Source organism: Anser brachyrhynchus, assembly GCF_964034855.1.
Source record: "Anser brachyrhynchus genome assembly, chromosome: 15".
Lineage (NCBI taxonomy): Eukaryota > Metazoa > Chordata > Aves > Anseriformes > Anatidae > Anser > Anser brachyrhynchus.
The window spans coordinates 7,310,867-7,325,360 of record NC_137733.1 but is presented as its reverse complement, the minus strand read 5'-3'; the positions used below and the strand labels follow the sequence as shown (position 1 = coordinate 7,325,360).

Genomic DNA, 14,494 nt, shown 5'->3' with positions numbered 1-14,494 from the left:
ATCTACAGTAGCCATCACCAATCTACACAAAGAACAGGTACAGCAGTAAGAGGAACAAAATAAACCTTCAGCACAAGAACAAGCTGGGCTAGAAAGGCATGGTACTTTAACAGTCACTGGAAGATCTAATGAACCTCTTTGTAGACAGCATCTCTCTCTCAGTAAGAGTCTAAAAATTCATTCACACCTACTTCTCTGCTCTGTAAACGAGTTAACTCATCCACATAGCACATAGATAAAAGCACAAACTTCATCAATCTGTGTGAATCAATACAGCAGTGGAGCTGCCTATGAACTGATATAAGTTTTAATTTCTCTCTATAAGTGATTGGTATTATTTCTCTTTAGAAGATTTGTACGTGGGTACCAAATAGTTTGATTCAGTTTCTGATTTTTCTATGTGGTCATTTCATGAAAAGATGAACACCATATGGAATTTATTTTTAATCTTTTCCTGAAGAGCCTTGTGTAATCTAAATATTTTTCACTAGCTATCTCAGTAGAAATTTTTACAGTTCTGATAACACCAAGTAATGCTGCATTTCTTCCCAAACCTGTATGTCTAATAAAACTTGCTTGTGGTAGAAAGTAATCTGTCCAAGGCACACTGGTCATTTTTGCAGAATGAAACCGTAAAAAACAAACAAAAATGTAGTATCTGTTTTAATGGTAAAATTACCTTGCAAACAAATCCTTAGAAAAGATGCTAGCTTATCGGCTAGCTTATGTTCACACCAGCAAATGCTGACTTCTAGTTCTTACACTCTTCTCAACAGTCCCAGTGTGATGTTTTCTTCAATGTTGTCAGCACTATATTAGAATCTGAAACAGCACGAACTCTGAACTCCCCTCAGTATATCAAGTCAAAGCTATTTTATTTTTTAATTTTATTTTTTTCATCCTGTGATTTACATCTTTCCCTTTGGGAAATTTCTACTGCTCCAAATGACTGCAGATTTCTACTGCCTATTGTATTATGGCACCTTTTTTTTTTTTTAACACTGAATACAGTTGATTATTTTGGTCCCCATTTGTAGCATCACTGAAGATTAACATACCAGAATAGTGAGAAATCAAGCTATATGCTTCATTAAGGGATGGGTTCTAATGCAGCCTTAGAGCAGGCATTCATAGACTGGGACCAAGCTCAAAGCCACAGTTGTCACAGTAGCAGAGGATACTGTGATTTTCTTGTCAGAGAACTGTCTAGTGAATATCTTTGCTGAAATCCTCTGTTCTCAGATAAACCTTAAAAATTTGTCATTATTCAAAAACTAATTCTCTTCACTTATAAAATCTTTGACAAAGATTCAGAAATCAAGGTTGTATCGTACATGTTCAGACATGATTCCTGAGGATCTAAGAAAGCTGGCTTAAGATTTTTCTATTAATAACTTTTCATAACTCCATTTTTAAGTCACTTTTAGTATTTAAGGTACTGTTAGAAAGATAAAGCCTCAAAATATTTGTTCATTTAAACTTCTGCCTTAATATTGTTGACTGAAAAAGTTGCAGAGTAGTACCTGGACTGTGAAACCTAATTTAAGCCATAACCAAATCATCTGAAGATTTAACTGATAATTGTGACAATTGGCCTTGGAAAACTGCTCCCAGTAAACACTTGTTACAATAAAACAATAATTCTAAGATGTTTGCACAACATAAAAGCAGAGTGGTCAAAGTAAATATATTAAAGCAACAGCTCATTTTTGAGTATTGCTGGTTTTTGAGCCCAAAACTGTATTAGGTCATAAAATGCCCCTGCTAGAAGATTTTGATATAGAGCACAGCAGCATATGCAGTCTTTTCCAGTGGAGGTATAAGTACACTAGAATGTATAGATTGACAATCTACCCTAGATGTTAGAAAACTCACTCAGGTTTTCAGTCTACATGAAACAAAGGACTGAATGAAATGATAACATTTACCTTAATACACATCTGATTTAGCTTGTTTCCTAGCCATTTTTGCCTCAACAGTAGTTTTCTTAGTAATCTACACGCAGGCCACATATGGATCTTGATATATATCTACATGTGGATAAAGACATAGATTGTGTATATTACATAACACAATATGAAAATATATTCACTAAAAAAGAAACAAATATGAAAATACTTGAAACTATTCTCTCGTTGGTTTATGATGTAAACAAGATGTGAGCAACATTCTCCTTCTTTTTGGACTGTGGCAACTTTGAAGATATGAGCTCCCTGTGACTTAAAAAAGCTGAGATATCTGTATTAGTCAACAGCAGCCTGTTCTATCATAATTCAGAGAACAGAAAGCGTGTCATTTTTATAAACCAAAAGTACTTTACTAGCATACAGTGCTAATTCACTGAACCAGAAAGTTTTCACACCAGTGCTAAAGCTCAGAAATATTTGAAATATTTGAAACACATTCATTTTCAAAGATGTCAGGAACACATGAAAGATGAGGAAGTTTACTAATTTACATTGGATGCATTTGTTAATGAATAGTGCTTTTCCTCCATGCCTGAGAACGGGAAAACCTGTGATTAAAGGAATGCTAATTTCATTCTTTAATAAATAAATATGATTTATTTTCTAAGAAAATGTGGACTAAACATGTTTTGACCGACACCTGTAGTAACAAGGTATCAAAAAGGAGATCATTTTTTAAAGAAAAAGAAAAATAAAACCTTTTGAAATGCAAACAGCAGGAGGGAGGAAGGGGTTTTATAGGAAAGTTTTCTAATACTCACTTTCATCAGAGCTAAAAGCTTTTGATAGAGTTTGCCCCCCCCCCCCCCCCCCAGTCATCTGTACAGTCAGGTTTTTATTTAATTCAGATGGCCTTTTGTAGAACATAAAAATCTTCCACTTGAACATTGTCTTTCCCTTGGCCTCTGAAGAAATCAGACTTGCAAGAACAAAGGTTGCTGCAGCAGCCTTGGAGCCAGCAGGCTCTTTGGGTTTCTAAGCAGCTCTCAGAGTATCCCCTGGATGAAGAGCCTGCCTTTGCTCCAGGCAAGGTGGAGCACAATGGGTCTTGGAAGACAGGAAAACCTTGGGATTCATGTGCCCACGCCAAATCAGATCTGAAAACAAAACATCCTCTTCAGCACATCCCAGCACAGCAGCTTTAAAAATATTCAAAGATAAATTAGACAACAAACCTCCTTTCTGCCAGTCCAGAGGTACGCAGTCCTTCACCAGTTGTTTGTGCAAGGTGTGAGACTACAGGCATGCCTTACTATTACTGGGGAGCTGTTGCTAGGAAGCATTAGGATTTATCCACTTTGGGGGCTGAGTAGAAAAACGAGCATTTACAGCTATATAAACTACATGAAGATATCCAATTAATCCCATTTCCTCCTTATTTTGTTTAATATATGTAATTGCTAAATGAAACGGCATTATTCCATCTAGGTGAGCAGTTGTGCAGACCTGCAAAGAAATGCTGGCAGCGAATTCTCCTGCCACTCCCTGTAACTTCACCCACACCAACAGCGTACACACGTCTTCAGCGTCGGCTCAGGCAGCACAGAAGTTGTGGCTGAGATGTTTCCCAGAGTCTCCGCTTCACTCGCAGCACAGCCAGCTCAGACAGGGCTCTCTGCCTAGGAAGGGAACGTTCTGAGACGCGCAGCAGGGGATGAATGAGGGAAAAGGTGATGAACAAGAGCAAAACGTTCCCAAATATCGCCTGGTTCTTCCTCTGCGCTCTGATTGCACCTAATCTCACAGGTAATCACTAAAATACCTTTAGTCAACTGAAGCCAAAATCTAAGGGGTTGTGAGAAACAAAAACTCTTTTGTCCTTTTTTAAACCTGCCTCTACAAAACTTAAGCTAAATAGCACACGGTCATGTGATCCTGAATTTTAATTCTTTGTCTAAAATTAATACTAGAATAAGTAACTGAAAAAGACAACCTATAAATTCTATGTTCTACAAGTCAATTCTGAAATCTAAGGGGAAATTTCAGTTCGAAGGAAATAATATTCTAATGCTGTATTTGCTTCCACTCTTTTGCTGTTCTGTGAGAAGCCGAACTTGCAAGTCGCCTTTCAATGCTGGTGTCCTTGGGTACAGGGGCATGCCCTGCCTGTGGAGTGGGTGCAGGAGAAGGTTATAAAGTGTTAATTACAGGCTCAAAGATCTTCACTGAGGGGCTTGTGTGCCCTAGAAGGAGGCTGTACTTTTTGCAATCTGCTTCTCCAAGTAAAAGCTGGTCTTCAAATACATCCAGAAGGTGTGTTGCTTCAGGGTCTCCCAAGTACACTGCCGTGCTTTTGCACTGGTCAGTCCTCTGGAGACATGGCTTGCAAGTGCACGCAGGTTATGCTCAGGGCTGTCTTCTAAGGGTGGCATCTCAGTTGTGTTTTGATACATTTTGTTCTCAGCCTCAGAAGAAGTAACTGTACAGCTTGTTTGGACAGCAAAACACTTTGAATCTTATTTGTAACTCTTAGTTGCTTGATGTGGAAAAACATTGCCTCAGCTCTAACTTGCATGTTCTCTGAAAGTTTATTATGTGGAATAGGGACAATTATGACAAATGTTTTTTAATGGATGGCAGAACCGGGCAACTATTCTTCAAAGAACCCATTTTTAATTTTACTGTGTTTTTGATTACTAAGGCTGTGTGATGTTTCTGCCTAGGAGCCATGCTGTTTGAGTCTGCAGAGTCCACCAGCCTTGTCCAAACTGATACTCATCCAATTTTGCCTTGCATGTTGTGACAGGCAGTTGGAGAGAAAGGTGGGAGAACTTTCCACTGAGTGTCCCCCATTCCCTTGGCCTTCACATGAAGACTTATGTCTCCTAGTGGCCTTTCTCAGCAAAGAACATTTTTGATTGAAAGTCTAAAACCACTCCTGTGGTTGTGCATGGCTGACACCAGGTTAGAAAACAGCATGTTTCCCATCCAGCCCTTTGGTCCAGGCTTTGTATTCAGGGTGCTCTGTGTCTCAGGCAGAAAGGAGGGAAGTGCATCATTGCTTTTATTGCTCAAGACCCCCTTTTAATTTGTGTACAGGACGAAAAGATCTCGAGTTTTAGCATTACACCTTTTTGATTCAGTTCCTGAGGAATGTCCACTTGTATTTGCAGTAGGGCATGGTAGTGCAGTTACAAACATGTCTGCATATGCAATTGTATACTAAAGAGGAATGCTAAGGTTCGCTTTAGTGTATTTATTATCTAATTCCTTAACCTTACAAGCATGAAATTTTATCATTTTTACATGTAACAACTATACGCGCACACACAAAAGGTATGTATAGTTATGTCTGCACATATATCTTTTTTCTGTGTTGCTTATGAAATCTTACCCTAGGGATACAATTCTCCATCTGAAGGCAGATTCCCAGCGAGCGCACCATTCATTTGAACTATATGTCCATAACACTATTCCGCACCACCATTGCCTTACCTATGGTGCTGGAAGCTTAGTTTTTTGACACTGAGACACAAACTCTGAATGGCACTGAGTGAATAGCTGCTGTGTTTTATGGGTTTCCCACAGGAAAGTTCAGAAGTATATGGCCCTGTAAAAATCAGCAAGTGTGTTCTGTAGATAACACAAATGAGTATTAGGTTTTCATATATCTTTCCTTTCTTGGAGAAGAGTTCTTCCCAGCAGCAGCCTTTGGGCCCGTCCCAAAAATTAATACCAAAAAGAAACAAATCAGTGAAGTTTTTATAGAAACACATAGACTGTTACTTGGCCCAGAGCTTTTCCTAATGAAAGGAAAAAAGAAACCTTAGTGTCTGTATATGAACTTCTGTGGTTCAGATGAAGTGAGGCAACAGGCTTCACTGTATGTAAAACAGTCACAGATTTTGTCAGCAAACTAAGAATGCAGTGTAGTAAGCTAAGTGTAGCCAGGAAATGAAGATTGATCTCAGCCAGATAAAAAAATAGTTTGGCAGCTATTAAAGGGTAAATATCCCAATTCAGAAATATCCTCTTCTTTTAAAAATGGTATCTAGAAAATATAGTAAGATAAAATTCTGTAATACAACAAACTATATACCCCAAAATGTCCTAAAGTCGAGGGCTTAAAAATTAGGAAGCAACCCAGTGCAAGCTACCTCTGTTCGGACTTGGAACATCATTGTGTATGTGAGTCATGTGGAAAAACTGGTGCCCAATCATGTAATTAAAGTCTGTTAGGTAATTCACACACTTAAGTATGCCAACTCCAGAAATTCACATGGGAACAAGAGTACAAGGAAAAATAGTAGTATACAACCAAAATGTCAAGAAGTATAGAGAATGGACCAAGAAACTAAGTGGGTGATTGAGACAAAAAGTGCCTTGACAGTAGTAGGGACTCCCAACCAGAAGTGGTAGAACTACTGATGTAGCAGACTGTGAGTCTTCCATTATCTAAGTGGCAAGGAGATCCCAGAGATCTCTGGCATTTACTTTAAAGAATGGCTGAGCATTATGTAAACAGATTCAAATAACCTTTGCCAAAGAATCACATTGATTTGGCATCTTCTCCCCACATTATTAATGCTTTTATAAAGATATGAATATGAGGAATATTCTAATGGCAGAAAGAAGAGTTGTTGTTCCAGTGCTGTAGAATAATAATCACCATGAAAATGTTGCTCATGGACTCATCAACCTGGTTTTGATCCTGGATAGAATAATTGACATTAACTGGTTAACTTTATAATCATAGCTTAGAAGAAGGCACCCTCTTTTAATGACAGTGAAAGATTAATGGAAGACAGACCTCGCTAAGAGAAACAGATCTGATTAAATAAATAGATAAAAAAGACATAAAGGAAACAATCTTTATGTAACATAGATATATTATGCCAGAGTAATTACCTTATTTCTAGAAGAGTGTTGAAATCACCACTGCTACACTGGATTGGTTTAAACCACTCCATCCATTCCTTCTTTTCAGTGGTTCCTTGGGAACCATTCCCCACTGAGCAGAGAGAACATAATTTTCTTGAGACTGGAAAGTGGCAGAACAGAGGTAAGACTTTTCCCCTAGTGTAGTGCAAGATGTGCCTGTGGGGAATACTGCCTTCTGTAGTCTGGTCCAAACACTGCTAAGAATTTTACATTAAGATGTCATAGGATAAAATCCATAAACCGTAATGTAGGCACCATCCCAAACTTATTCTTTGCTGATCTTGGAGAGAAACATTATATCTTCATTAGTCCATTGAATAAGTTTATCCAAGAAATTAATGAGGTAATTTGATTACAGCCTACAAGCACTTACACTATTAAAATCCTGCAACATGAAAAAAGGCTCTGTACCAGAGCCAGGATCTTCCACAAGTGTCCAGAAAGAAACTGTACAGTTATAACCCTGGTGGGAATTGTACATTGGAACAGTCTTCATTAAATCAAATAGGACAGCTCTCTAAAAGCTTGACCTTTTCCCACTGTTTTATTGGTATAATTAAAACCTCTGAAATAATGAAAAGGCATGCTTTGCCTTACTGTAAGCAGTACCAGCCTAACTGCTGTCACCTGCTTTTTGGTTGTCATTTCTTCCTTGTAAAATACTTTTAAACACTGAAGTGGCAGTGGTGAAATGCAGAATTTCTGATGCAAATACAGTTCTGCACAATTTTTCTTTTTTTTTTTTACTACATTCATGTACCTTTTTAATATTTATTTATTTATTTATTTATTTCTGGGAATTTTAGGTGAAGATGCTTTACTGCCCTCACCTCAGAATATCTCTATTCTTTCTACCAACATGAGACACTTCTTAACATGGAGTCCTGTGACCATCCAGGGTGAAACCGTGAGATACTCTGTTGAGTTTCAGGGGTAATTTCTGGCTTCTGTTTTTATGTTGTTTTTTCTTCTTTGCTCTTTCAGCACTGTTTACTCAGATTTACAGTCCTGCACAGTTCAGATGTCTTGAACACTGTTCAGTTCACAAGTGTAAGAGAAGTTTGATACTCCAGCACTGTTGATCATGAGTGGAAAAAAACTAATTTCTGGTCTAATACTGAGGCTGTTTACAGGCCATGCTTGAGGTGATTGTTAATAGATAACTGAGTAATCCAGGGTATGCATTAACCCTACATACAAAAAATACCTCTGTCCAAAGAATTCAAAAATTAGGAAGTAACAGTTTATTTAGAAGAGGAAAGAAATTTATCCAGTGTTAGTCTGTTAAACATATTACAGAATCACAGAATGGGTGGGGGGGTTGGAAGGGACCTCTGAAAATCATCTAGTCCGACCGCACCCCCCCCAACCCCCGCAGAGCAGGATCACCTAGAGCACCTTGCGCAGGATGACACCCAGGCGGGTTTTGAATATCTCCAGAGGAGACCGAACATCCTCTCTGGGAAACCTGTTGTAGTGCTCTGTCACCCTCCCAGTGAAGAAGTGCCCCCTCATATTGAGCCAGAACCTCCTGTGCTTCAGCTTGTGCCCATTGCTTCTTGTCCTGTCACTGGGCACAACTGAAAAGAGACTGTCTCCCCTTCCCTTCCCTTCTCTTCCCTTCCTTTTCTTTTCCCCAGAGAGTATGAACGTGAGTACACTAATGAGAGCTGGATCCCCATCTGTGAGTGTTCACTCATCACAGCCACAGTGTGTAACATCACAGAGGATATATCAGCCACTGTGGCCTATAACCTGCGTGTAAGGGCAGACATTGGTGCTCGAAGATCACAGTGGGGCACCCTGAAGGGTTTCTTCAATCGCATCACAAGTAAGTCCTGCTATTTGAGTTAAGCTACATCAGTTATGTTCGTTTCTGAGTTCTGTCCTTCAGTCATGCCCTGACTGGTAGAGTGGTTTATTTGACAAGTGGTCATGAAGGATGATAATCAGTCTTCTGAGGGTTCCTACAGTTCAGATCGCAATGCAACAGACCCCACCATTCAGGGACCTTACAGTTTTCCACAGCAAATTATCAGACAGCAGTTTTTTCAAACAGTTGAGGATTTCAGATTAGCCCCATAGTTCTGCCACTGACTGGAGCATCTTGCCTTTCTGTAAGCAGCTTTACCTGATCAGCTCCTGTCAGCTACAGCATTGCTGAAGGACTTGCTGCAGACAGAGAAGGACCCTCATATAGAAGACTAGAATTATTCATTTCCCAAACTGCTGGAGCCATCAGCATCTTTTAGGACTTAAACGGTGGCTTTGGGCAGTTCTCATCCTGGTCACCAAAAAGGAGGTTGGTATGCTGCACATCCATTTATCAGCATCCAAGCAACTCCCCCCTCCAGCTCCCCAGCATCTTAGGTCCTCAACCTGTTTCCTTCAGCTGGCACCTTCATAAACCCTGTTGTAGTCTGATGCCAAGTCTACACCCAAACCTCACCTTTAATCATCACTGAGAAAGATGTGGCACAGTGAGGCTTTTTCTTTCCTGACTGTGGTTTTGGTCCTCCCCTCACTTTGAGAACAGGCTACCCAAAGTCTACTTGGCCTAGGACTTAAGCAACCTTGGGACATAGTTCCTAGGTAGGATCTCAGGCAGGTACAGTCTGTAGGTCATGTTCAGACTTGTTTTCAGCCAGAGCCCTCTCAGTGACTAGAGCTGTTTCTGAGCTCAGGGAGAGCCACAGAAGGGAAGATCCCACCACACTGCTGTGGACTTGTCTGGCCACATCCAGAAGTGTGATAGCTATCCTCAGCAGTATCACACATTCAGTGGTCACCTTGCATAGCAAGTACACTTTATGTTTAAATGAGTCTTTTGAGGGGACCTGCTTGTCCTTTCACCTTTGTGGTAAAGAGTAAAAATGTCTCATGGTTTGTGCACATTGTGTCAAGGCCTATTTGTGAGATCTCCAGAGTGGCCACCTGGAATTACCTTTATACCCTTTCCCTGTACTAAGGCATCACAGAGGCTTCCCAGTACAATGAAGTGTTTGACAGTTTGGTCCAGTGTCTTAGAGACCCCAGTACAGTCCTCTTGCTAAGCTGTGAAATTTATGAAGATACAGCTTCCAATGGGCTGTAATGTGAATATATGAACAAAGGAGACAGAAAAGGCATTGTAAGTTGTTGTGCCTATACATTTTTACTGTCTTTACTTTGGTGTATCTTAGTAAAACTGGCACTGAGTCTAGTAGGAACTAAGGAATTCAAAGCACAGCCTGCAAGTTCTGTGTGTGATTTATGGACAGACAGGGCATTAGCACAACGCACAGTACTTCTAGACTAAAAAAGCTCCAGCCTCAAAGCCTTGGGTATAGATATACATAAAGTATGGCAGTACATGGAAAACAGTTTTAACAGATCTTCCTTAAAACAACCAGTTTAGTTGATTTTAGTTCTTCATTTGTCAAAGTTCAGATGGTTGGTTGGTGTCCATTGTGCCAGCACAAGAGATAAGTATTAAATGCTCATGTTTGGTTAGTATTTGTGTCTTGCAGTGTTTATTTGCTAATACATTAACCCAATGTTATTTTTAACCTTCAAATGGTGTTATCACTTTTTTTTTCTTGAGACATGATCATGTTAAGCAGCTTATCAGCTTTTGATTTAAAAGTACAAAGTGTTTTTCCAGGCCTCCCATTTGTGGCACAGTCATCATGAGCATACTTTGATTTCACGTGTTCTTACTCTTCAGCATTACTGGCAATTCACTGTCATAAGAACAAATTCTATTAAGAACATCTCTTCTGTATGTTCTGTATGTTCTCCTTCCTTTCTTGAAAGCAAAGAGGTTGAAACCAATTTCAGCTACAGCAGAGTAGTAAAGAATGGCATAGGTAAGTGGTGCAAATATAATCTCTGTACTCCCTTGAATCATGATTCATGAAGGTGCAGTGTGTAGTTTCATCCATGCTTGACTGATTCTGATTCACTAGTATTCCTCACAGCAGAATCCCAGACCAAACCAAGCTTTGAATATCAGAGTAAGCATTAAGCTTATCACCAACAGATTTACTTGCATACTAGTTATAAAAACATGTCACAGCATGTTGTCAGCCCAGCCAAGTATTTCTTAAACCATGTAGATACTGAAACAAAATCTGGATTCATGTGAACTGACTGAATTAATCCAAGGCTTATGTTACTTTCCCTTTCACCTTTGAATAACTGTCAAAATTCCCATGAAGGAGCAGTGGTTTCACAGTTCCTGTTCTGTATATTAGAGCTAAGATAATGCCCAAAAGCAGAAGAACAGGTGTCTGGTGTCTCAACTTCTAGTTGCCCAGCTGGTTCTGCTGCTGTTGATCACATGGGACCCTCAGGCCAGACACTTCCTCCACCAGAGAAAATTCAAAACCTTTCAAGTCTGTGCAACTCAGCTATTGCCAAACTCCCCTTCACAATAACAGTCACAGTCTTCCTCCTGCTCAAAATCTCCTGCAGTATCTAGACAAATGGGGAGTAGCGCAGAGAGATGTTTCTCCCCGATTGAGGCAACTGGCTATTCCAGATTAATATTACTGTGCTCATGGTGGCAGCTGCAGGACAGTCATGGTGGGGACCCTCTCCTCTCCTAGCTGGGAAAAGGAAGACTTGTTTGAAGATTTGCCTCAGATGTGATAACAGTGCTCTCTCTCTGTTGGCAGCTTCCCTGACCCCACCTCCAATGAAGGTCATAGCAGATGGGTATCATTTACTAGTGGAGCTGAAAGACATGGGGCCTGCCTTTCAGTTCTGTGTTCTCTATTGGAAGAAAGGCCAGGAGAGTAGGGTGAGTTTTACCCTTGGATTTTGGGCACAAACAGAAAGCCCATGTGATTTAGAGTGAAAGCATACAAACATTTCCCAGGGTCTGTTTTTCAAGTCCAAGATGCTGCTATGAAGCTGGAAGACCTGCCCAGAGGCCGTGTGTGCCATATTCCTCTGCGCTTCAGGCTAGTCAGGACAACTGCAGCCTGCTTAGTGCATCCAGAGCCCTGATGCGTTCTTATTCCATGGCTGTTAGTTTAATAGGCTTTTGAAATGAATCTTGACTACGTTTTGGAAATCCAAGTAAATGAGTTGAACCTAGCCCATGAGCTTAAACATTAGAAAGCATCCTATAGGCTTGTGTCTAATTTCCTTTTACAAATGAAACACTACTTTTCTTCAATATATGATATTAATCACCTAAATATTAATTCCAAACTTCTTAATAGATTCTACAAACTGGACTGTCACAAACATCAGGTTTACTGGTTAGTACATGTCCAGATCTTTTAATCTTCTAATATTTTAATAATTGTCACATTGGACATGTCTGATTTGACTTTTTGCAATAGGTTATACACTGAAAGCAAGAAATGACCTGATTTTTCCTTGAAATCTTTTCAAACTAACGGCTCTCAAGGTCATGTTTCTGTGGAGAAAGGTATTTTGATGGAGAGATGGACTTTGCCCTGCTAGAAGAGCCCTACTGGCTTGTTGGACATATCAAATTGTATGTGATGGTGGAGGCTTATCAAGCCTCCTGTGAGCATAGGGTTTGCCTCTGCAACACAGCAAGATTTAGTTGCTCCGAATTTTCACCTGTTCTCTCATGACTGGGCAGGCTGGGAATAGCAACTTCATCTTGCTAGAAGTTCATGGAGTTGTATTTGTTACAAGAAAATCAGGTTACAAGAAATTCAGGTCAGGTTCATCTGCTGTTTAAACTGTACTGGAATGTGTTACAGTTGCGCACATGAATTCACTCACTCCTCGCTAGTCCAGTTCATCTCCTCTCTGTGCTCCAGTCGTGATGCAGCTCTTGCACCCCTATCACAGCATATCTCTGGCAGCCTTATCACATCATGCTAGAACAGGCATGATTTTGGCATCCCAACAAAAACCCAGATCCCAGATCAGTCATCACGCCTGGGGAGTAAGTCATGGTCTAGTGTTCTGGCTGAACACCACTCTTCGGCTCATGACTCTCTCTTTGCATCCCCTCCTAGTCTTCCAGGCATGTGTGGTCTCATTCATGTGTGGTCTCATTCTGCACTCAACTGTGCTTCTTAGTCTTCTGTTTTTCTATCTCCTCTTATTCACACAATCCTCTGTGACACCTCCTGCTCCCATTACTCTCCTTCCTTTTCTCCCAGTAAAGTCTGGGCTAGCATTATATTAGGAATCCTGCTCTCATTTAGGTCCTTGCCCTACATTCTGATGTTCTCTTTCCTGGGCCTATGGCAGATGCAATGGAAGATGGTGAAAGATGTCAGCTCCACAGTTCACCTGGACACCATGGAGGCAGGACATGATTATTGTGTAAAAGCTCAGACATACGTCGAGACGATCAACAGAAGCAGTAGCTTCAGCCAGACACAGTGTGTGAGAGCACAAGGTAACAGCCAGCCTTCCTGCCTCTTCCCTCTGTGTAGTCATGCCCCAGGAAGATAACCCAGCATCTCTTATTTTTGTTTACAGCCATTATCTCCTGTCTTGTTTATAAATGTGCTACCCATTTGTTCCTTGGGGGAAGTAAAAAAGGAAGACTTGGGAGTGCAGGCCCCTACAGTGGCATGGGTATCCTTATCTGGAGTGGGTTGACAAAAAATCTCACCAGAGGGGGTGGGAAGGGCAGCTGCAGAGGGAAGAGTCTGATTGCATTGAGTGGTTTGTCCTCACAGTCTGAGAAATTTTGCTGCTTCTGTTGTTTCTAGGTGGCAGATCCTTGTGGCTCGTTACTGCCATGATGTCCTCTGCTGGCTTTGCTCTGGCTGCTTTGACCCTGCTTTTCCTTGCCTGGAAGACAAGTAAAATCTTTCAGTATTCCTGCTGCCCAATTGCTGTCCTGCCAGACACACTGGTAACTTCTTTGCTTTGCTTTATTTTTTTTAGGATGATGAATATTCACAGAAGCATGGGGCAGGCAAAAAAAGCAGACACATGCATATGAAGACTTGTTTATTCCAGTGTGATGGCAGAGCTGGTGTCCAGGGGAAAGAGCAAGCGCACCATTTATCGTAACTTCAGAAACAGGACAGCAGAAAGTCCATATGAGCAGTCAGCTGAGCTGTAGGGGTGAAGCAGCCCACATGAGGTGGTTGCATGGCTGTCACTGCCTTTGGCCTAGAGCCCTGAGTAGGGACAATGCTCCTGGTGCTTGCAGGAGACAGCTTGGGAAGCACAGGCTGACCCTGCCTGACCAGCTGCTCCCTGAACAAAACAGCTGTGTCATTGGCAACACAGCCCCACGTCCTCTGGCACCAGCACTGAGCTTGTTAACTCCTTGGCAAGGATAAAACAGTTATCAAAAGCAGCCTTTTGTCTTGCTCACCCGGGAGGAGTATATTGAAATCGGTAGCTTAAATGTACTTTCCGGTTCAAGGGAGAATGCAGGCAGGAGCTTTTGTGGTTGTGACCTGACCACTCGGTCTCTGCACAGTTGTGGCAGGCAGGATGAGTGGAGGTTTGTGGGGAGAAGTGAAAGATGGACAGACTAGCTCATCAGTCTGAGGGTGTTTGAATGTGTATTTGTTTTACAGAAAGCAGCAGAACCCCCCACCCAGCTGATACTGTGTGGGAATGAAGAAGCTGAGCAATGTGATCTGATGGTGTGTGTGATGCCTTCAGAAGAGGTTCTCCGACTTTGGATTCAAGAAACACTTTAG

General features: G+C 41.0%; 1 protein-coding gene and 1 pseudogene across 2 annotated transcripts in view; both read left to right on the top strand.

Annotated features, from left to right (window-relative positions):
- LOC308178138 (DNA repair endonuclease XPF-like) overlaps positions 1 to 8,626 on the top strand; it is a 23,020-nt pseudogene extending 14,394 nt beyond the window's left edge. Inside the window, exons 10-12 of the transcript XR_013956149.1 lie at positions 3,396 to 3,713; positions 7,833 to 7,993; positions 8,489 to 8,626. The product of XR_013956149.1 is annotated as a DNA repair endonuclease XPF-like (transcript). The remainder of the gene's footprint in view (positions 1 to 3,395; positions 3,714 to 7,832; positions 7,994 to 8,488) is intronic.
- IL20RB (interleukin 20 receptor subunit beta) lies at positions 7,708 to 14,494 on the top strand (the record flags this gene model as incomplete). The annotated part of the gene is made up of 5 exons (XM_080556237.1): positions 7,708 to 7,781; positions 8,489 to 8,679; positions 11,507 to 11,631; positions 13,074 to 13,211; positions 14,369 to 14,494. 5 exons carry the CDS (start codon positions 7,708 to 7,710, stop codon positions 14,492 to 14,494), a joined length of 654 nt encoding a protein of 217 aa, XP_080412363.1.